The 21167-nt window shown below is 49.3% G+C and overlaps 1 protein-coding gene across 1 annotated transcript; it reads right to left on the reverse strand.

The window, feature by feature from the left end:
* Window positions 1-1054: 1054 nt before the first annotated feature.
* Window positions 1055-20877, reverse strand: LPO (lactoperoxidase; the record flags this gene model as incomplete). The annotated part of the gene is made up of 10 exons (XM_079725483.1): window positions 1055-1262; window positions 1449-1686; window positions 2455-2628; window positions 3501-3753; window positions 8345-8505; window positions 10138-10462; window positions 11941-12147; window positions 12893-13022; window positions 13465-13582; window positions 20802-20877. 10 exons carry the CDS (start codon window positions 20875-20877, stop codon window positions 1055-1057), a joined length of 1890 nt encoding a protein of 629 aa, XP_079581609.1.
* Between the last annotated feature and the right edge of the window lie 290 nt (window positions 20878-21167).

The following is a 21167-nucleotide window of genomic DNA, read 5'->3' on the forward strand; positions in this document are numbered from 1 at the left end:
CATGGTTCACAGGTCCAGCCGCTCCGCGGCATGTGGGATCTTCCCAGACCGGGGCACGAACCCGTGTCCCCTGCATCGGCAGGCGGACTCTCAACCACTGTGCCACCAGGGAAGCCCAGGAAGGTCATTTTAAAACAAATCATGAGTATGTATCGGGCGGCAGCTCTAGCAATGTTCTGGAGCTGCCCTTCAAAGGCCTCGCAGGCTCCAAGGACTGGCCTAGAAGAAGAGGGTATTTCCCTGAAGGGCCCCTGGAAGGGAAATTAACTTTAGCTCTGGGGGAATCCAGGCTTGGATTTCCTCCCTCTTTGAGCCCGTGGCACTGAGTACTCTCTTGCCACCCCACGACCATGGCTTCTTTTCCCAGGAGCCCCTTGCCTCCTCTTTTTCTTTGAGAGCACTTTGAAATCCCACCAGACTGTGCCCTGTCACCCCATAGACTCGTGCACACGACCTGTTGGTGCTGAGACATGTCTGACCTGTAAATATCCGGTTACTCATTTGGCAGTGATTCCAAGGCCTGCCTTGGGAGGGAAACAAGGTCATTGCCAGCACCTGTAGTCAATCACCAGATGTTTACTGAGCACTTACTATGTGCTGAGCACCATGCTGGGGGCCACGGGACACGCTTGGAAGTGGGCTGAAGTCCCCAGCTCAAGGAGTTTACAATCTCGGGGAGTTTATAATCACAGGGCAGTTTACAATCACGGGGAGGAGAGATAAGGGTGTAAAGGCCTTGACTTGTTCAGGGGAGAGGATGGCTGACATCTGGCAAGCTAGACTGGAAGGTATCTCAGAGGGTATCTCGGAGTCTTGACAGAAAGGCGGGTTTCCACAGGCAGAGAGAATGGAGTCAAGAGGAAGAGCTGGAGAGGCCGAGGGGCTGGCCTCGGGCTTGAGCAAGGTGTGCATCCAGGGAGTGTAGAGAGACCCGGCTGGAAAGAAGGCTAGGTATGGAGGTCTAAGGGACCGGGTCACTGAGCTTGCTTGAAGTGGCATCGTGGACCAAGGGGACCTTTACTGCACAGTTTGGGAGGCCGTGGAGTCCAGGCCCCTAATTCTCCTTGGAGGCCCATGGTGAGAGGTCCAGCTTATCGATGGCTGAGCAATCCACAAAGCCTTGGGGGTAGCTGTTGACTTGGAAGGGGTGCAGTGGGACCTTGGTGACGTGGGTGTTGTCACAGACAAGGCGTGAAAAGGACATTTTCTGTAGAGAGTTCCGCTGCTCCTCAGTGAAGACCCCAGGGTTCTCCCACCAGAACCTGCAGAGACAGAAGCAGAGTCTCTCCATACAGCCCAGCTGTTGGACCCTCCCCAGTCCGCCAGAGGGGAAGGAAGGAGGTCACCGGAACATGCCAAGGTCTGCCGTCAGTCCTCCTGTAGGACGCCCACGGCCCACCTCCGAGAAGGGATGCCCTCCACGCCCTCCCCGCTGAGGTCTCACTCGCCTGTCTCCGTCACGGATCTGCTGGAGCTGCCTTCCCAGGAGGCAGGCCAGGAGATGCCCCACCTCGCCCCTTTCTACCAGGGGCTCAGCGATGGCCCCTATCCAGATGTCAATGTTGTCAGGGGTCCCGTAGAGATCCAGTAACTTCTCAGCCAGCACCTTGTTCTTCAGCACGGCCTGCAGCTCCTGCAGTGTTTGGGGCTGTGAGAGGCCACAGAAGCCTCTCCAGGAGTTGTACCCTAGGGCAGAGAGGCTGGAGCTGTCTCATCCCCCTTGCAGACGTGCCCACTCCAGCTGCATCAGCCCCAGAAAGTCTGTGTTCACAGCCCTTGGGATAGGGAGTCAGTGAGCCATTGTTTTATACTGTGGCACTTAAGCTTCGAGGGGGCTTGTAGGTTATATGGTGCTTACTATGGGTCCAGGAACTATTCTAAGCACCGTACACAAACATAAATTGAAGAACAGAGATGTCAAGTAACTTGCCTAAGGTCACATAAGTAGAAAGGGCATAGCTGGAATTCGAACCCAGGCAGTCTGGCTCTTAAGTACTGCATTTAGGAAGATCCGATAGTCGTTGTTTTCCCTCTGTTATCCTTTTCTTCATATTTTCTGGACTTTTAAACTGGTTTTACAAGTCAGTTGTTGATTTCTTTCATTTGAGGGGCTCAAAGAAAGTACCAGATGTGTTCTCTGGTCTCTGCATTAAGGTGAATGGAAGATTCCATTTCACAGAGGAGCAAAGTGAGTTTTAAAAATGGGCATCTCTGCACTTCCATGGTGGTCCAGTGGTTAAGACTCTGTGCTTCCACTGCAGGGGGCACGGGTTCTATCCCTGGTCGGGGAACTAAGATCCCACATGCTGCGTGGCGCGGTCAAAAAAAAAAAGGGCATCTCTGCCTTCTGTTTTAGAAGTGATCAGCTCCTCAGGGCTACAGACGAGAGTCCCTTGGAACCCCAGAAAGTAGCTAAAAGTTCCCCAGGCCTGGCAGGACCCTAGGCCCACTCACCAGGCATCCCATGGTCCCGGCAACGCTGTATGTTGATGGCAGCCAGGTCAAAGCCGTGGATCCTCTGAGTGGGTTGGAAAAGCTTGTTGCGCAGCTCGCCCGTCATCATTTTATTCTGATTCATCGATTTGGACTTCTTGGCCAGCAGGCCCCGCACCAGAGGGTCAATTCCACCTGCAAGGGAGACCCAGAGGCCACGTTGGGGATGGGGGCAGCTGGGGACATCTTCCACTGCTGGCTCCTCCCTCCACCAGACATTTTCTCTTTCTCAGGTGAAAGAAGGGCCAACTGCACCTCTCGGGCTGGAAGTGGGGAGAGAGGAGCACAGTGCAGCCCGCAGGGTATGCTGGGGGCTGGGGGTCAGTCCAGAACACCTGCCGTCCTGGGGCGATGGCATGAGCATAAACTTAGGGTTTCTTTCAAGCTCCAGTTCAGAGAGTTGGCTCCTCCTCCTCCATATGTTCCCCCAATGAACTGTGCAGCTTGGGAAGAGATGTCAGAAATCTCTGGAAAATGCCCTGACTTGTCAGGCCTTAAGTAAAGCCAGTTTCAACACAGCCCAACTCAGGATAAAGGGGAGCTGGGTTCAACCTTTGGCACTTAATGTAGGTGGAAAGCCGTAGAGGAGAGCACAAAAGAGCAATTTTTTTTTTTTTTTTTTTTTTTTTTTTTTTTACCAGACCCAGGAATTATTTCTGCAGGGATCAGAGAAGCCTGAGGCAGGGAAAGAAAACAGGGAAAACTCAGCATCTTAAAGGCCAGCGGAAGAAAGAAAGAATAATAACTAATATTTAGTGACCACCTCCTGTGTGTCGGGAACCACTGTAGGGCGCTTTATACATATATTTCTATTTTTTTATATCCTATGAGATAGGTATTATTACTGTCCCCATTTTACAAATGAAGAAACTGAGGCTCCGTGAGGTGAATTCACTTGCCTAGGGTCACACAGGAAGTGCCTGGAGTCTGACTTCCAAGACAGGTTTCCCTAGAAGCAGGCTACAGAGTGAGACAGCTAGTGACAATGCTTCCCTGAAAGGACATACCATCTTTGACTATCCTCCAGGTGTTGAAGAAGAGGGTGTGTAGGGGGAGCTCTGCTTCCAGACCCCATGGCTGATAATTCTCATCCAGGCGGAACACAGTGGAGGGAACCTCCAAGTGGCCAAAGCGGAAGGCGAAGGTGAAGACATTGGAAATTCGGGGATCCACAGAGTTGTTATAGCCTTGGTATGGAGGGATCCACTTTTGCATCTCATCACCTAGCACAATGGGTAGGTAGTCCCTAAAGGTGATAATCTGGAAGGAGAAACAAGTCATGAGAAAAGGGTGTGAGAAGCCCTACCTCTGGCCACAGTGGACGGGCCCAGCTGTGGCACCAGACTAAGCTGGTTAGTCAGATTCTCTCTCTCAGGAACTTAGATTTCAGATGCAGTTATTCAAGAAATTATAGCTTGAATAGAAATAGCTATTCAAGCTATTTCTGGCGGCGCTCTATCTGAGGGGACAGATGGGGTGATATGGGCTGTCATTTTCTATCATGTGCAGAAAAGCAGAGAAAACCCATCTGCAGAGAAAGAGAGTGGAGAAGTGAAGAGAGGAGCCGAGAGGAGGGAGAGACAGAGTGAGAGCAGCTGCGTAATTCCAGATGGTTTCCAGTCTCTGGCTCGCACCCTAGTTGAGGCCCAACTACACTCCCTGCCTGGGGGTTCCAGGAGAAACCCTTACTGGCTTCCAGTTGATACATGTATAGGGTGAACCTGTACTGAACATCTGAACTAGCTTGCATGGGTTTCTTTTTCTTGTGGTCCAAGAAGCCTTATTATGGATGAAAATCCATATGTTGAAGCTCTAACCCTCTCATTTGACTGTATTTGAAGATAGGGCCTGTAAAGAGGTAATTAAGGTTAAATGATGTCATAAGGATGGAGTCCTAATCCAAAAAGACTAGTGTCCTGATAAGACGAGAGAGACGCACGCACAGGGGAAAGACGTGTGACCTCCAGAAAGGAAAGAAGAATGATGTACTCTGTAACTCTACACCCATCAACAGCAGAATACAAATACTTTCTAAGGACCTATGGAACATTCAACAAGATAACCACACCAGGGTTATAAAATAAACCTTAACAAATTTGAAAGAATCGAGATCATAAGAGTATATTCTCTGACCATGATGGAATCAAATTAGAAATCAGTAACAGAAAGGCAGCAGAAAAATCTCTAAACACTTGGAAGTAAAACAATATACTTCTCAATAACCCATAGGTCAAAGAGAAAGTCTGAAACAAAGAAACAACAACAACAAAACATACACAGTGAATTAAAATGAAAATACAACATATCAATATTTGTGGGATACAACTAACAGTGCTAAGAGGGAAATTTATATCACTTGTAATACTTATGTTAGAAAAGCAGAAAGCTCTCAAATCAATAATCTAAGCTCCTACCTCAATAAACTAGCAGGAAGAGCAAAGTAAACCTAAAGCAAGCAGAATAAACTAAAGAAGAAAAGTCATATGATTATCTAAATCAATGCAGAAAAACCATTTGACAAAATTCCACATCTATTCATGATAAAAACCCTCAGTACGCTAGGAATAGAGCAGAACGTCCTCAACTTCATATAGAGCATTTACCAAAAAAAAAAATCACAACTAACTATACTTAATGGTGAAACCTTGAAGGCTTTTCTTTTACTATTGGGAAGACAAGAATGTCTGATGTCATCACTCTGATTCAGTATAGTACTGGAAGTTGTAGCCACTGTAACAAGGCAAGAAAAAGAAATGAAAAACATACAAATTAGAAAAGAACGAATATAACTGACATTATTTGTAGATGACATGACTATCTATGTAGAAAATCCCAAGGAACCTACAGAACTCCTGGCTAATTGCATTCAACAAGGTCATAGGATACAGAATCAACACATAAAAATCAATTATATTTTTATACACTGATAATGAATAAGTGGAAACTGAAATAAGAGATGTAATACCACTTACAATTCCTCCAAAGGAAATGAAATACTCGGGTATAAATGTAATAAGCATGTATAGGCTCTGTATGATTAAAATTATAAAATGCTGATGAAATAAATCAAAGAAAATCTAAATACTTGGAGAGACATACTATGTTTATATAGTGGAAAACTCAACATTGTAAAGATGTCAATTGTCCCTAAATTGATCTATAGTTTTAATACAATTCTTATCGAAATCTCAGCAAGATTTCTTTGTAGACGTAGATAAGCATGTTTTAAAATATATATGGAAAGGTAAAGACCCTACAATAGCCAAAATAATTTTGAAAAAGAATAAAGTGAGGAGTCATTCTTCCTAATGTTGTCTTATTATATAGCTACAGTTATTAAACACTGTGGTACTGGTGTAGGAATAGACACATAGACTAGTGGAATAGAATGGACAACCTAGAAATAGATGGACATAAATATGCCCAAATAGTTTTTTAAAACTTTTTTTTTATATTGGAGTATAGCCGATTAACAGTGTTGTGATAGTTTCAGGTGCACAGCAAAGCGACTCAGCCATACATGTAAATGTATCCAGACTTCCCTCCCATCCAGGCTGCCACATAATGCCCAAATAATTTTTGACAATGGAGCCAAAGCAATTCAAAAGAAGAAAGATAGCCTTTCAATAAGTGGTGCTGGAGCAATTAGACAACCACACCCCCCACCCCAAATGAACCCTGACCTAAGCCTTATGCTTTATACAAAAATTAACCTCAAACGGATCATGGACTTAAATGTAAAAGATAAAACTATAAAATGTCTAGAAAAATAAAACCAGGAGAAAAATCTCTGGGACCTAAGACTAGGGAAAGAATTGAAACTTGACACCAAAACAAAATCTATGAAAGGAAAAAACTGATAAATTTGGCCTCATCAAAATTAAAAACTCTTACTCTGAAAAAGACCTTATTAAGAAAATGAAAAGACAAAGTACAGACTGGGAGAAAATATTTACAATCACATATCTGACAAAGGATTCATCTCTAGAACATATAAAGAACTCTCAAAACTCAACAAAAAGACAAAATCCATTTTGAAAATGGGCAAAATATATGAACAGATGTTTTATTGAAGAGGATATCCAGATGGCAAAAAAGCACATGAAAAGAAGTTCAATATGATCAGCCATCAGATAAATGCAAAGTAAAACCACAATGCAGGGCTTCCCTGGTGGCGCAGTGGTTGAGAGTCCGCCTGCCGATGCAGGGGACACGGGTTCGTGCCCCAGTCCGGGAAGATCCCACATGCCGCGGAGCGGCTAGGCCCGTGAGCCATAGCCGCTGAGCCTGTGCGTCCAGAGCCTGTGCTCCGCAACGGGAGAGGCCACAACAATGAGAGGCCCGCATACCGCAAAAACAAACACACAAACAAAAACCCCACAATGCAATATCACTACATACCTATCAGAAAGGGTAAAAAGAAAAAAAGTGATGACACCAAATAATGACCAGAATGCAGAGAAACTGGATCATTCGTACATTGCTGGTGGGAATGTAAAAAACAGTACAGCCACTCTGAAAAATACTTTGGCAGTTCCTTTTAAAACTAAAAATGGACTTAGCATATAACCCAGCAATTGCACTCTTGGGCATATATCCCAGAGAAATAAAAACCTATTTTCATGCAGGAACTTATCCACGAATGTTCATAGCAGCTTTATTCATAATAGCCCCAAATTGGAAGCTAAGGCAAGGAGAAGTTTGTCCTCATTGGTACACACAGCAGAGAGGTTTAACAGTTCCCAGGTGCTCCTGTTCTGGCCCCCATATTGAATGATATGTCATTCAGTAGGTGAATGGTTAAACAAAACATGGAATACTACTCAACAAAAAAATGAACAATTGATGTATGTAGCAAGTTGGATGAACCTCAAGGAAATTATGCTGAAAGTAAAAAGCCAGTCTCAAAAGAATACATACTGCATGATTTCATTTATATAATACTCATGAAATAACATAACTGTACAGATGGAGAACAGATTAGTGGTTGCCGGGGGTTAGGGATGTGGGGAGGGGGAGGGTGGGTGTGGCTATAGACATGTAGCACAAGGGAGTCTGTGGTGATGGTAGAGGTGAGTGTCGTTATTGTGGTGGTGGTTACATGAAACCACACATGTGATACACGTACATGGAGCTACACACACACACACACACACACACACACACACACACACACATCCCCCACATGAAGTGACTGCACTTATAACTGGTGAAATCTGAATAAACTTTATGGTTCGTATCTATGTTAACTTCTGGCTTTTGATATTGTACCATAGTTATGCAAACTGTTAGCACTGGGGGAGACTAGGTGCATGTGCTTTTTTTTTTTTGATACAACTTCCTGAGCATCTACAATTATTTTTAAATAAAATGTTTAAAAAATATGTGTATGGTTAATATCGACATATCAACTTTTCTAAGTCTCTTCTAGTTAGTCAATCAGTCAATCAACAATAGCAATGGACTATGCCTGTGACATGTGGCTTAGGTGTGGAAAATTTTAGAAGATAATCCAATCAAAACAATCAAAAGAACTGTGACGTAACGGTCCCAGGAGTGATGGAGCCTGTGGTCCCAGTGGTGGCCCCTGGGCGGGCACACTGAGGGACTGGCATATGAATGACTCTCCAACACCCTGAATCCAGGGATTCATTTTGGGGCCGAGAAGCTGAAGAAACAAAAGGGAGGATTTAAAAGAATGAGACAGTGAGAAAGGATCAGCAGAGGAGAGGAGGGGGAAATGGAGGTGTGGAAAGCCGAGGAGGTCACTGGCCGCGTGGCCGCGGGCAGAGGGCAGAGCCAGGAGCAGAAGTGAGGCTGGCACATGAGGCAGCTCTCCTGAGCTTCTTACCTGCATGAAGGCTCCTAGGATTTTCCGGGCTTCCTGGTAGAGCTTCTCTCCATCCCAGTGAGGGTTGAGTCTCTTTAGTTCTCTGGCCAGCCGGTTGTGCTCTCGGAGAAGGAGGGTGTGGGAAATGGCCAGCAGGATCTGCTCTGAGGCTCGGGGATCTCCTGAAAGCCCAGAAGGCAGAAGGGTGTGTCCCCCCCTGAGCAGCCCCAGAACCCAGTAACTGCACAAAGAATAAATGTGGTGTCCCAGAGGGAAGCTCTCCTAAGACCCTCCTCCCAGTTAGTTTAAGGTGGAGAGAGATCGGGGTTGCGATTCATAGATTTGAATCCCAGGTCTCCAAACACACTTTTTAGTTCTGTGACTTTGGACAAGTTACTTAACATTGCTAAGCCTCAGTCTTCATATCTGTGAAAATGGGGATAATAAGGTCGAACCCACAAGACTGTGGTAAAGAAAGACTACATACAGGTGACATTAAAAAGTAAAATTTTGCTAATTAAATCCCAACTGCCTTCTAAGACGGGACCTACAAATAAACGAGGGGCTTTTTATTGTGCGGAACAATTTGGATGGCTTTAGGAATGCAAGTTTGAGGGTAAGAGCTTGGGTAGGGTTGAATTCCTCTGTGTAATAAGGGAGAAGAATCTAGAGATGGAGGCTATTGGGAGGAGAGGGTCATATAGATGGTAAAAGACCAGCTGTTTCATAAGGGGACTTCTCCTTGTGTCCTCTAATCTTCAGGAAAGTCTATTAAATTCATGAATGCTTGGTCTTACTGGATATTTTAATGGAAAACAGGAAGGGCTTAGTTTTGTGTCTGGACTGATGTGAGATGTGTATGGACACAGAATCCAAGAGTTCTACCAAGAGATCTGGGTCTTCTGCCATGTCTGGGTGGGCTGGGGTTTGTCCTGGGAGAGTGGATTTTTGGAAGAGAGAAGGCCTCCAGAAGCCAAAGGCAGAAAAGACCAGGAGGGCATGAGCCCCCGGAATGAGGAGAAGGGGAGGGCTTTGGCTGCGTACAGGCTACATGGAGTGGGGACTTTGTGCCAAGTTTATAGAAAGCCGTAAAAATATACATGCCTCTTAATCTAGAACGTTCTCCTCTAGGAAGTTATCTTGGTAAAATTATTAAAAATGAGCACAAGAATTCATCAACAAGGATGCTCAGGACCTTAACAAAAATGAACAAACAAAAAATCACAGAAAAACTAGAAACGACACAAATGTCTCCAAGTAAGGTTGATAAAATAAATTATGATAAATATGTGTCATGGAATACCAGGCAGCCATTAAAGATCATGATGTAGAAGAATATTTAAAGATGTGACACATTAGGAGAAGACATCAGGTTACAGAAAATTACTTCTAGTATGACCCCAACTGTGTAAAACAAGGTAGAACTAGATCTAGGATAGAAAAAAACTGGAAACATAGGCATTAAAATGCTAACAATGATTATCTGTGAGTGGTGGGACTTTGTGGATTTTCTTATTTTCTTTGTGCTTTACTGGACTTCCTTAATATTTTTTTATTAATACAGTGAACACATGTTCTTAGATTCTGTATTCATCTGCACCCTTCTGCCAGTCCTGGACCACTGCCCACGGCAGTGGTGGCTTGGTGTGTGTTTTTCCAGAAGACAATGAGAAGAAGCAATGGTAAAGCCTCCCTGGAAGCCGCCCAGTGGCCTCGAGAAGCTTTTCTGGCCTTCCTCTGCTCTCAGGCCCCAGGATAATCCCCTTGGATAATCCCCTTGTCCTTTGGTCCCTCCGTTGCCAGCCTAGACTCACCTGTCAGGAAGCAGGGCACACGGGCAGTGGTGTTGATGAACTCACAGGGGCTCGGCTTCTTGTTGTCAAAGGGTGGGTAGGCCAGCCCGTGGTCCTGGGCCTCCTGGTTGATGGCCATGAGGCCCAGTGGGCTGCTGAGATTCCGGAGGCGGCCGGCCAGGCTGGGCTCAGGGCTGTACACTAAACTGGCGTCCAGGAAGGAGGTCAGAGCATTGATCTGCTCTCGGGCCAATGACTGGCAAGGCAGAGTGGGGCAGACAAAGCCGGCTCGGAAGAAAGGCATGCATTTCCCTTGAGTCTTCACCTTGGGGTCGTTGCACGGGAACTGCAGAGAGATCGGGGTGGGTGACTGGGCAGAGGTGGTACAGCTGACAACCTCTCCCCAGGGTAGGTCTGGATGCAGCTGGCACAGATGCTGATGGTGCCCTCCTGGGACCCTGGCACCAGACAATGGCTCCAGATGCCTCCTGCTGATGCTATAAATCCTGGGCCTCCAACTCCCTGAAGGTCACTACATCTGCTGGGTAAAAGGGCTGAGGGGGAGTCATTCAATCTTTCATAGCAAAAGCTCCAAAGTTTTGGTTGAGAGGGGGTCTTGAGATCCCGGCACAAGGAAGCAGGACATGAGGCAGGAAAGGGTTTGTTAATAATTACCACTAGCAACAGCTACCATTTATTTATTCTGGACCTACCATGTGCCTGGCATTATGCGTACTTTATCTCACTTTGGTCCTCATAAAACCCTGTAAGGTAGACAATTCTGTCCCATTTTACACGTGAGAAAACGGAGGCTCAGAAAGGTTAAGTAATTTGCCCAAGATCCTACAAACTGAAAGGGGAAGACGTGGGATTCAGATCGAGGCTGACCTTACTTCACACCTTATGCTCTTTACACCACAACACAGAGCCCCGATGTGTGTGAGTGAATAAATCATTCTCTAACTGTAAAATCATGAATAAGAAGAAAGGTGCACCACTGCAAGTTCCTTTCCTTCCTGCTGGAAATTCCCACAAATGCCTGCCACTCATCCTGACTCATCCATTCTGGGAGTAGCCTTCCCGACTCTGAGATGACTTACGGTAGCATTCCACAAATTTCACTGTCTATAAAATGAATCTCCTGGGGATTCCGATAAAATGTAGATTCTGCTTCCCAATGTCTGGGATGAGGTTTGAGATTTTACCTTTCTAATAAGACCCCAGGTGACATCAGTGCTGCTGGGCCAGGGATGAAGACAACACTCCCCAGAGCTTCCCAATTTTGCCCTTAGTGATTACTTGTCCATTTCCCACACAGGTTCTTTGTCCTTGAGGGAAGGGACTGTGTCTTGTTCACCTTTGAATTTTAAGTGTTTAGTGTACTGCCTGGCACAGAGTAGATGATTAATGTCTATTTGCTAAATAAATGGGTGGGTGGGCTTCCCTGGTGGCGCAGTGGTTGAGAGTCCGCCTGCTGATATAGTGGACACGGGTTCGTGCCCCGGTCCGGGAAGATCCCACAGCCGAGCGGCTGGGCCCGTGAACCATGGCCGCTGAGCCTGCGCGTCCGGAGCCTGTGCTCCGCAACGGGAGAGGCCACAACAGTGAGAGGCCCGCGTACCGCAAAAAGAAAGAAAGAAAGAAAGAAAGAAAGAAAGAAAGAAAGAAAGAAAGAAAGAAAGAAATGGGTGAGTGAGGAATAGATGTGTGAGGCTTGGGAAGCAACATTCAAGATCTCCAGGAGGTCCTGGCTGACAGGCTGGGAATGTCTGCCACATCAGGGAGGCAAGGGGTTTGCCAGGGACCCGCAGCTGCAGGACCTACCATGATGGGGAAACAGTTGTCTCCCTGGATACAGTGCTCATCACACTGCACTTTGGAGTACTCGCTGCTCCCCAGTTCCGTGTCAGGGGCAAAATCCAGGTCGTGGTCCACAATTTGACCCCACTGCATTAAGAGCAGGGACCTGTTTTGGTCCAGAACACCCTCTTCATTTAAGTAGCCTACAATCTTGTTGGATACCTCACGGGCCTACAGGTGGAGAGAGGACAGGGAGGAAAAGGTGTTTTGAGGATTCAGATTCAGCTGCAGTTTATAGAGTACCTATGATGTAACGGGTACACTTCATCCTCATGACAAGCTTGTGAGGTAGGTGGCATTACCCCCATTTTGTAGATGAGGAGACTGAGGACTAGATAGGTGAGGTCAACTCACCAAGGTCCTGCCGCTACAAAGGGCCAGGTCTGTATGACTTGCTGGCTTCAAGGCCAGTGCCCTTTCCACTCAAAGAGGGAAAACAAAGACAGGCTGTCCCTGAAGTAAGTGCCACGGAGGTGCCAGGTGTCTGGGAATAGAAGAGGGGCTCTGGGGAGGGCCCGCCAACTCAGATGAGGCCAACAGATAGGAGGTCCCGGCAAGCACCAGCTGATGCACTCCAGGGGCTGGGGCAGGGCAAGCGCGAACAGGATGGGGCAGGCAAGCCATCTGCCTGGGGGACCCCAGGGTACTTGGCCTGACGGCAGCTGGGACGTGACCATCACGTGGCTGGGCTCCGGGACCCGGCCTCTGCTGCCCTCTAGTGGCATTTTCCGGAACAGCACCAGGGAGGAAATCCAAATCTCCATCTGTCTCCGGATGCGGTTCTACCGCGCGCCTGTCCTCGCACCTATTTCTTCTTCCTTTCCTTGTGTGTTTGTGGGAGGGCATCCCTTCCCCTCTGCCTCCCATCTTTCACCCGCCTGCTCGGGGCTCGCCCCCACCCCGTGTCCGCCCTCACCAGCGGGACAGGGAAGCCGTTCCGCGTCTTCCTCGGCGTCCAGCCGAAGGGCAGGGAGAGCCCGTCCTCGTACTCCGCCGGCAGCCAGCGCGCCAGCGCCCTGTTGGACGCGCCCAGCGCGGGGTTCCTCCTGAAACCGCAAGACCGGCCCTCAGCCTAGGCGGTGGGTTCGCTCCGGGGTCCGCTTCTCCGCAAACCCCACGGGGATCCCCTGGGGAAGGACCCGGAGCCTCTGCCCAAGGGAAAGGGGACGGGGAGGAGGGGCCTCTCAAATGTGGGGTGTCGGAACTACTGCCACCTCCGAAGGCGCGGGGCTCCTTTGCCCTGGGGAAAGGTGCTCCTTCCAGTGGGATGCAGTGGTCTCTTTAGAAGGTGGGGAAGTTAGCGGGGTTCCAACAGAACAGATTCCAGTGGGACGCTAGTCCAGGAGGGTAAGGCGGTGGGAGTTATGCCTGTAATGCCCAAGTGGCAAAGCCCCTGGCTGGGCTGAGCAGGGCAGGTGGGCTGGGCAGAGGGGTTGGCTGTGGTGATCGGGAGAACCTGCCTCCTGAACCCACCTACTGGCCACTCACCTGTTATTACAGTCTCCCGTGATGGTGCGGTAAGGGCTGTTCTCATCACATTTCACCAAAGGAACTGGGGCACCACAGCCCACCTCCTGAGAGAGTGCAGTCAAGTCCAAGCTAGGGTCTGAAAGAGAAGGGACGCCAAAAGGGCTGAGTTCTTTCTCCATTCTGAGGCCCTGAGGGGAGGATCATTTTTTGAACTTGATTTTTGGGGGAATACGTTTTACGTTCTAAGTAAGCAGTTCGCATTGAATCCTGACAACTCATTAAGGTAAGAATTTAAATTCTCATTTTACGAGAGAACGAGACTTGCCCAAGGCCACACAGATAGTAACGGTCTCCAGAATTGTTAGTAGTTCTTTGTCTATCAGACCCTTTGAATCAACAGATCTTTCTTTTAGAACAATACCCCTGAGAGGTCAGGTACATGTTAGTATGAGTCAGTTTGAGAAGATTGCTTTTCTTCTAAAGCTCCACTGACGTCTAAGGCCCCAAGCACGCAGGGATCTAGATAGGAAAGATGTTGGGAACGGACAGGGCATTTTTAGGTGAGGGGCGCCGTGATCTCGGCGGGAGTAACAGAGTGGGGAGCTTTAGGCATCAGAGACCTCCACGTGCGCGCAGAATGGGAAGAGCCGCCAACGTCCTAATGCAGCCTGAAGGGAATCCGGCTCTGGGGGCCTTCTTTGGGGGCTCACCTGCGGAGGTTGGCAGGGGCCGAGGTTCAGGCCCCAGCACCTTAAGAGTCTCAGGGTCCAAAGTGCTTCCTACTTCTTCCTACCTTGTCCTGGTTTCCTCCTTTTGGAGCTTTGGAATTTGCCCAAGTCCTAGGCCAGGTGTCCTCCCCCGCTTGAGGTTTCCCCAGGGAGAACGCGCAGCCTCTTCCTCCCGTCAAGACCAATCCCCTTCCTCCGTGACCCACCGTGAACAGTGACATTTGGTAGGGGGTGGGGGGGGAGGGGTTGAGGAGGTCACGATCAATCCATCGGCTCATTGTTTCAGCTCCACGGTACCCAGAACAGGCGAGACAGCTCATCACCTGTGACGTAATCCCAGGAAATCCCCCCTGACACAGGTGGCTGAAATGTCCCCTCCACAGGCGGAAATGGTGACACTGCGGTTTGGGACAGGGAGCCCGTGTTTATTAACTTTAGCCCTTCCTCTGGACAGAGGCCTTACAGATGGTGTTATAACAAAAGGCACAAATGTCCCCTCATTTGGAGTTGGCAATGTGACCTTGCTGGGCCCAAGTTCCTTTCTCTGCAAAAGGAGCATTGGCCTGGCTGTCCTCCCAGCCCCTCCTTGCTCTGCAGTCCGTGATTCTGACGGAGAGAGAGGACGTGGCTCCCAGTACGAGCTGTGGCTTTTGGTGGCTTGTGTTCTCTCCTGCAGAGAGATGACCGCTTCCTGCCATCAGAGGGCTGGGGGGTTTTCTGTACCTGTGACGTTGATCCCGGTCGCTTTCTGCCTCAGTCTCTTTAAGGACTCCTCCCACACCTGCCCGTGGCGGATGGCCACGCGGGTCCAGGCCTTGGCGTGCTTGAGGTATTTGGAGAGCTGTCGGGTGGTGGGCGCCTCAGAGCTCATGGCCATCTTCAGGCTACAATGGAGAGCAACGGGGGAGTCATGACCGGGCCCTCGGCTCCGACCCTGTAGCAGGGGTGTGAGGTGCTGTGTGTGTACAGTGGGCAGCACGCAGGAGACCCCCACTTCTGTGCTCTCAGGATCTTTTCTTAGCTCTCCTCTGATGCCTCTGGGAAATCTCCTCTGGGAGGAGGAAGCTACAGTGTGTCTATAAGCTTCGTTAAGTCTGGTTCTGAAGGAAGGCAGACAGATGGACATGAGCACTTCCTGAATTAGCGTCAGAGGGTTGCAGCTGTGCTGGCTGCTTCCGAATCCGTTGGGGAACCCTAAAAACACCTAAGTCCCAGGACGTACCGATTCAGACCGAGGAACCCCTGACCGTGGAACCCCTGACCGTGGAGCTGGCCTCGTGCACCGAGAATTCTGGAAATAACATGCCTATGGGCCCCAGGTCTGCCCATGAAAGCTTCCTTCATCCCATCTGGCCCTAGAGTTAGTGTGGTGTTTGTTTAGTTGTGACTGTAGCATCTAGCCTCTTGTTGACCATTTCTTGGGCCAGATGTTCGGGCTTTGTCTTAATTACCTATCTATAAAAAGAGAAGCCAAAACCCTTTCTACTACCAAGAAGTTGGTGACCAAGGGCAAGGTGGTGTCAGAAAAGTCCCTGCATGAGAACCCTCTCCCCCGTCCTGTGCCTCAGTTTCTTGTGTGTGAGATGAGGGGTCCTATGAGATGATCTTTACAGCTCTAAGACTGAAATTTTGGAAGTGACTCAAATTCTCACAAAGGCAACCCTGCTCTGGGGATATGCGTCACAGGCTGTAACTCCTGGCCTGTCCCTGTGGATCAGGTTATCGATTCTACTTCAAGCATGAGGGGGCCTGGTGCTCAGCCTGAGGGACGACAATGGGCGATGACTGAGCTGTAATCACCAGGCCTGACCCCTTCCAACCTCCCCCCAACCTCGGTAAGAAAAGACCCAAGAAGATAAGCCAGACTGCCTTCTGTTGCTGTTACAAGAGACATCATGGCCCAGTGGCCCAGACTGCTGCATGGCATGTCCAATATGGTAATCGCTAGCCACATGTGGCTGTTTAACTGGAAATTCATTAAAATTAAATACAATTAAAACTTCAGTTCCTCAGTGTCACTAGCCACATTTCAAGGGCTCCGTAGCCACATGTAGTCAGTGGCTCCTGTATTGGACAGCACTGACCTAGGGTTTGAACCCTGGTTCTCCCAGGATTGGCTTACAGACCTGACCTCTGAGTGAGCTAGGACTCACTGTGTTACTTACATCAGGGCCTTTGGAGCACGCTGGCTGGGTTTCACTCCTGCTGCCACCTAGTAGCTGTGTGCCTTTGAGCAAGTTACTCAACATCTCTGTACCCAATTTCCTTACCCATAAAATGAGGATACTGATCGTAATCCTGTTATTTGATCATTTTGACTTCAAAAACAGCTATTTCACATAGCTGGATTTAGCACTTTCTAGGATTTGGGGGAGGAAGGCGTGTGAAGTGCTGAGAGCTGCCTCTGGCACAGAGTAAGCACTCACACGTGTTAGCATCAGCGCCATCACCATCATCATGGGTCCCAAAGGGCCCCCCCACCCAAGAGAGAAAGTGTGTTGCTGGGCCTCCCAGGGCTCCACCCAAAGGTGCCATGCAAGGCCCCACCTGTTCCTGCCTTTCTCCCCTGGCTAGCGTTCTACGCGGTCTCCTGCCTGACCTTGACTCACCGGGGACTTACCTCCTGCTCTGACTCAGGGCCGGGCTCCACGGGAGCAAGCAGGGCCTTGGAGGAACTCTTTTTCCATCTCCAGGCCCACCCCCTTGGCCTAGCCCCCATGCTCTCCCATCTGGATGGCCACAGCAGACTCCTAATGGGACTCACGCCTCCTCTCCTGTCCTTCTCCCACCCGTTCTCCAGCCGGCTTCAGGAAGGCGCTTTTTCGAACGAAAAGCAGACCAGGCCACTCTGACTGAAGCACTTTCTTGGCTCTCCCTGTGACGTGCATGAATCCACAGGCTTACTGTGTACGTGCTCGTGACGTTGTGGGATCTTTGCCTCTATCTAGTTCCCAAACATTTTCATCACCCTCCAAGGAGACCCTGCACCCATGAACAGCCAGCCCAGTCCCTCTCTTCTCCCCCCAGCCCCTGTCAGCCACTGCTGTGCCTCTGACTATCTGGCCCTCAGGCTCCACCTGTGTGGCCTCTTTTCCTACTGCCGCCACCAGCGTGGGCCTTCTTTCTGTTTCCTGAGCACCCTAAGCTCTTTCCTGCCTCAGGACCTTTGCCTTTGCTGCTCCCAGACCCTGGCTCGCTACATGGCCGGCTCCTTCTCATCCTCCGTCAGGTTTCCCTGTGCCTAGAGTAGCAGCCACTGCCCTGTTTATTTCCTTCATTGTCCTCATCACAGATTGTGAGTCACTGGATTGTGTGTGTGCTTGTGAACAAGATGTTTAAATGTGATTCTTGATGTCTCCATGAGACCCCTAAATCCAAGAACTAATCGGTGGGGATGATTTCCAAGGCAGGGTTGGGTCGTCCTGTGCAGCATGACTTGCAAAGGAGGTGATGAAAACCAATTGTGTGGCTTTTATCCTACCCCGACCTTGGGCTATAAAAGGATTGAGTTAAGGAGGGAGAGAGAATGTTCATCTGGGGGTAGTTGCTGAAATACCAGCCATTTCCCTCCTGCCACTGTGGGGCTTCTTCTTTGCACTCAGTCTAGTGACAAGGGCCTTGAGAGGAGGGCCCTGCTGTGTGTCCTGGAGCTATGGCTGGTGGTTGACCCCTGCCCAAAGAGCCTAAAGAAAACAAGAAAAGCAGACGTGGCTCGTGCTGTGCGCCTAACAGCAGAGTAAGCCAGACAGGGCAGCCCTCGGCCCCAAATCGGCACATCCTCCAGCAGCAGGGCAAAGCTTTTAGTCTTCTGGAGCATCTTTAAAGGGGACCTGGCTCAAGATGGTGTGAGGAGGGGTGAGGGAGGGAGCCACAAGCTCCAGGGCTGAGGGGTGGAGCTGTGAGCTACTGGTCAGAAACTTCTCTGGGTCGGAGAGTTGGCAGCAGAATCTCTGAGAGCCGAAAAGCACCCAAGGAGGGAAGGAGCTTCTGACCCAACCCCCAACACCCAGGCACTAAGCTGTCCAGGCGACTTAGACTTTGCCATCCTGTATCTCTCTTACCTCCCCCAGCTTGACCCCTAACAGTGACAATCCTGGGCTGGGGGATGAGGAGAAGCTCGGGAAAGACGGACGGGCGGACCACGCGCCCTTCTCACACTATGAAAGCCTACAGCAGCTCCGAGGGGAGGAAAGTGAGAGGCTTTGTCTTCTTCTGCTGACATTTGGGTTCCTGAAAGGACTAGAAGTGATCAGAGCACATCTTGTCATCTAAAAGTCAGCAGAAAAGTTATGGGACCTCTTGAGAGTTTATGCAAGGGCCAGAGAGGAATGAAACCCCAAGTCCAGGAGAGGGGCGCAAGAGGCACCAGTGAGGTGGTTTTCTGCTCGGGGAAGTGGTTACTCTTGTTTTCCTGCCTCTCTAGCTCCAGCATGGGCTTCCTGAGGGCAGGGACCCAGTCTGCATTGCTTATTTCAGGAAACCCAGGCCCGACACGTGGTCGGGAGGTGGCTGACTCTGCTGGTGTCCTGCACGTTTCTCAAGTTCATTTGGGCCCATTTATAGCTTTGGCGTGCCCCTCCCCTAGCCGCTGATGGCTCACTCCCATAACTTTCTTGGGCAGTTGCTTCTGAGTCAGGGTGGCTTCCTGGCTGGAGGTGCCTGGGAGACACACAGTGTGCTACACCGCGCCCCCTACCCCCACCCCCAGTGCCAAGCTTGCAGCACGTCTGGCTGACATCAAGGACCCCTTTGGCAGGTGAAAGCTCCGCTCTCTTGCTTGGGGTAGGACAGGCTCTGAGTGCAGCCTACACTCCGGTTCTCCCTGTGGGGTCAGCTGGGGCTAGACCTCAAACCACATCCCTGCTTAACCCCTTCTTTTTACCTATCTGGGCTCACTCCCTCACTCTGCTACAGCTTTCGTGAGAGCGCTCCCCGGTAAGCCACCGCATGTGAATCCAGGTCTCAGGTTCTGCCTCAAGGGGACCTGACCTAAGACATGTTGAATGAATGGAGAACTTCTAGGGACAGGCTTTCTGAGACTCTGCAGTGCATGACCTAAGGAATCACTCAGCCACGTGGAAGAAAGTGCTTCTAGGATTGGATGAGACAACATCCCCTTCAAGGTAACTTAGAGGCTGAGGATTTTAGGAGCTGTTGGCTTTTACCCATACTTGCCCCATACTCGCAGGTGGGCAGGGGCTGGGGGTGGAAGGGCAGGTTGTAAAATTGCTTTGGCTCATTGGCTTGTCAGGACTGACCTAGAGGCACTCGTCAGCCTAGGAAGAGAAGCATGTGGTATGTGTGTCTCACCTACCTGGTCCGGGAATCCAGGAAGGCCTTGTTGACCTGGATCCTGACCTGACTCACAGCATCAGAGATGGTGAAGGTGCGGGTGGCCTGCTCTTGGAGGGGGAGAAACAAGGAGCAGGGTATCAGACACCCCTCTTTGGAGAAGCCCTTTGCTGTGCCTCCCTCTTTCTCCACCATTATCCCCACCACTCAAACCTGAGCAGACAGAAGATCAAGATTAGGAAACGTTCGACAGGAGGAAAAGCCCAGAATGGGAAGAATACTCTCTGATACTCAATAAGGTGTCAATGTCACTCTTTAGAAGTCCAGCAGAATGCATTTGTCCCTCAGTATCCACAGGGGATTGGTTCCAGGACCCCCCAGGATGCTCAAGTCCCTTATGTAAAAGGGCATAGCATTTGTATATAACCTATGCGCATCTTCCTGTATACTTTGAATCACCTCTAGATTACTTATAATACTTAATGCAATGTAAATGTCATGTAAATAGTTGCCACAGTGGGGTTTTTTTTTGGGGGGGGGGGAGCTTCCTGGAATCTTTAAAAAAAATATTTTCAATCCACTGCTTGTTGAATCTGCTGAGGCAGAACCTGTGGATACAGAGGCCTGACTGGACCCAGTGTTGGGATTAAGAAGGTGTGTGACCGCTCAGGTTGGCTCTTGGCTCTGGGCTGTGGGGTTTTTTTTGGTTCTTGGTGAGGTGGACCTGAAAACAAGTCCCTCAAAGGGCTTAGCTGATCACAAGGACCCTGAGGTAGGGAAGGGGACAGTGTAGAGTAGAGGTGGGATTCCTTGTTTTACTCGAATTGGGGTCTGGAATGGTGGGGGGATCAGGATGCAGTCTTTGAACAAGGGGAGTGTAGTGGCTTAAATAGCGTCCCTCCAAAATACTTGTCCAACTAGCACCTGAGAATGTGACCTTATTTGGAAATAGGGTCTTTGCAGATGTAGCTAATTAGGAAGAAGTCATACAGGTACAGGATTAGAGTGGGCTCTAAATCCAATGACTTGTGGTCTTATAACAAGAGGAGAGGACACACAGAGGACACCACAGAGAAGAAGGCCATGTGAAGATGGAGGCAGAGATTGGAGTGATGCACATATAAGCCAAGGATTGCTGGGAGCTACCAGAGGCTGGAAGGGGCAAGGAATGATTCTCCCCTAGAGCCTTCAGAGGAGCATGACCCAGCCAACACCTTGATTTTGGACTTCCAGCCTCCTGAACTGTAGGAGAATACATTTCTGTTGTCTTAAGCCGCCCAGTTTGTGGTCCTTTGTTACAGCAGCCCCAGGAAATCAGTACAAGGTGGTACTTACCATTTGTGTCAGGTTCTGCAACCTGGAACAAGCTCAGGGAAGCCAAAAGGACTGGGAGATGGAAAAGAGCCCTCATCGCTGAAATGAGACCAGGATCAGGATGTGAGCCTTGTAGAGTCCCCATGGGTAGGACTGAATCACAGAAAGGGGGTGGTAAAGCAGAGAAAGCCCAGAGAACATGAGACACCCTAACATTAGAACAGAGGAGGGGAAACCACAGTAACTAACTAAGCATCTACCATATGTGCAGGCCCATGGTAGGTCCTGGGAGAGGGAAAGAGACAGGCTTTGTGGTCAGAAGGTCCTGAGCTGTAGTTATGCATTTGCTCTAACTAGCTCTGTGACATTAAGCAGGTTACTTGACAT

The sequence above is a fragment of the Hyperoodon ampullatus genome (assembly GCF_949752795.1).
Source record: "Hyperoodon ampullatus genome assembly, chromosome: 19".
NCBI lineage: Eukaryota > Metazoa > Chordata > Mammalia > Artiodactyla > Ziphiidae > Hyperoodon > Hyperoodon ampullatus.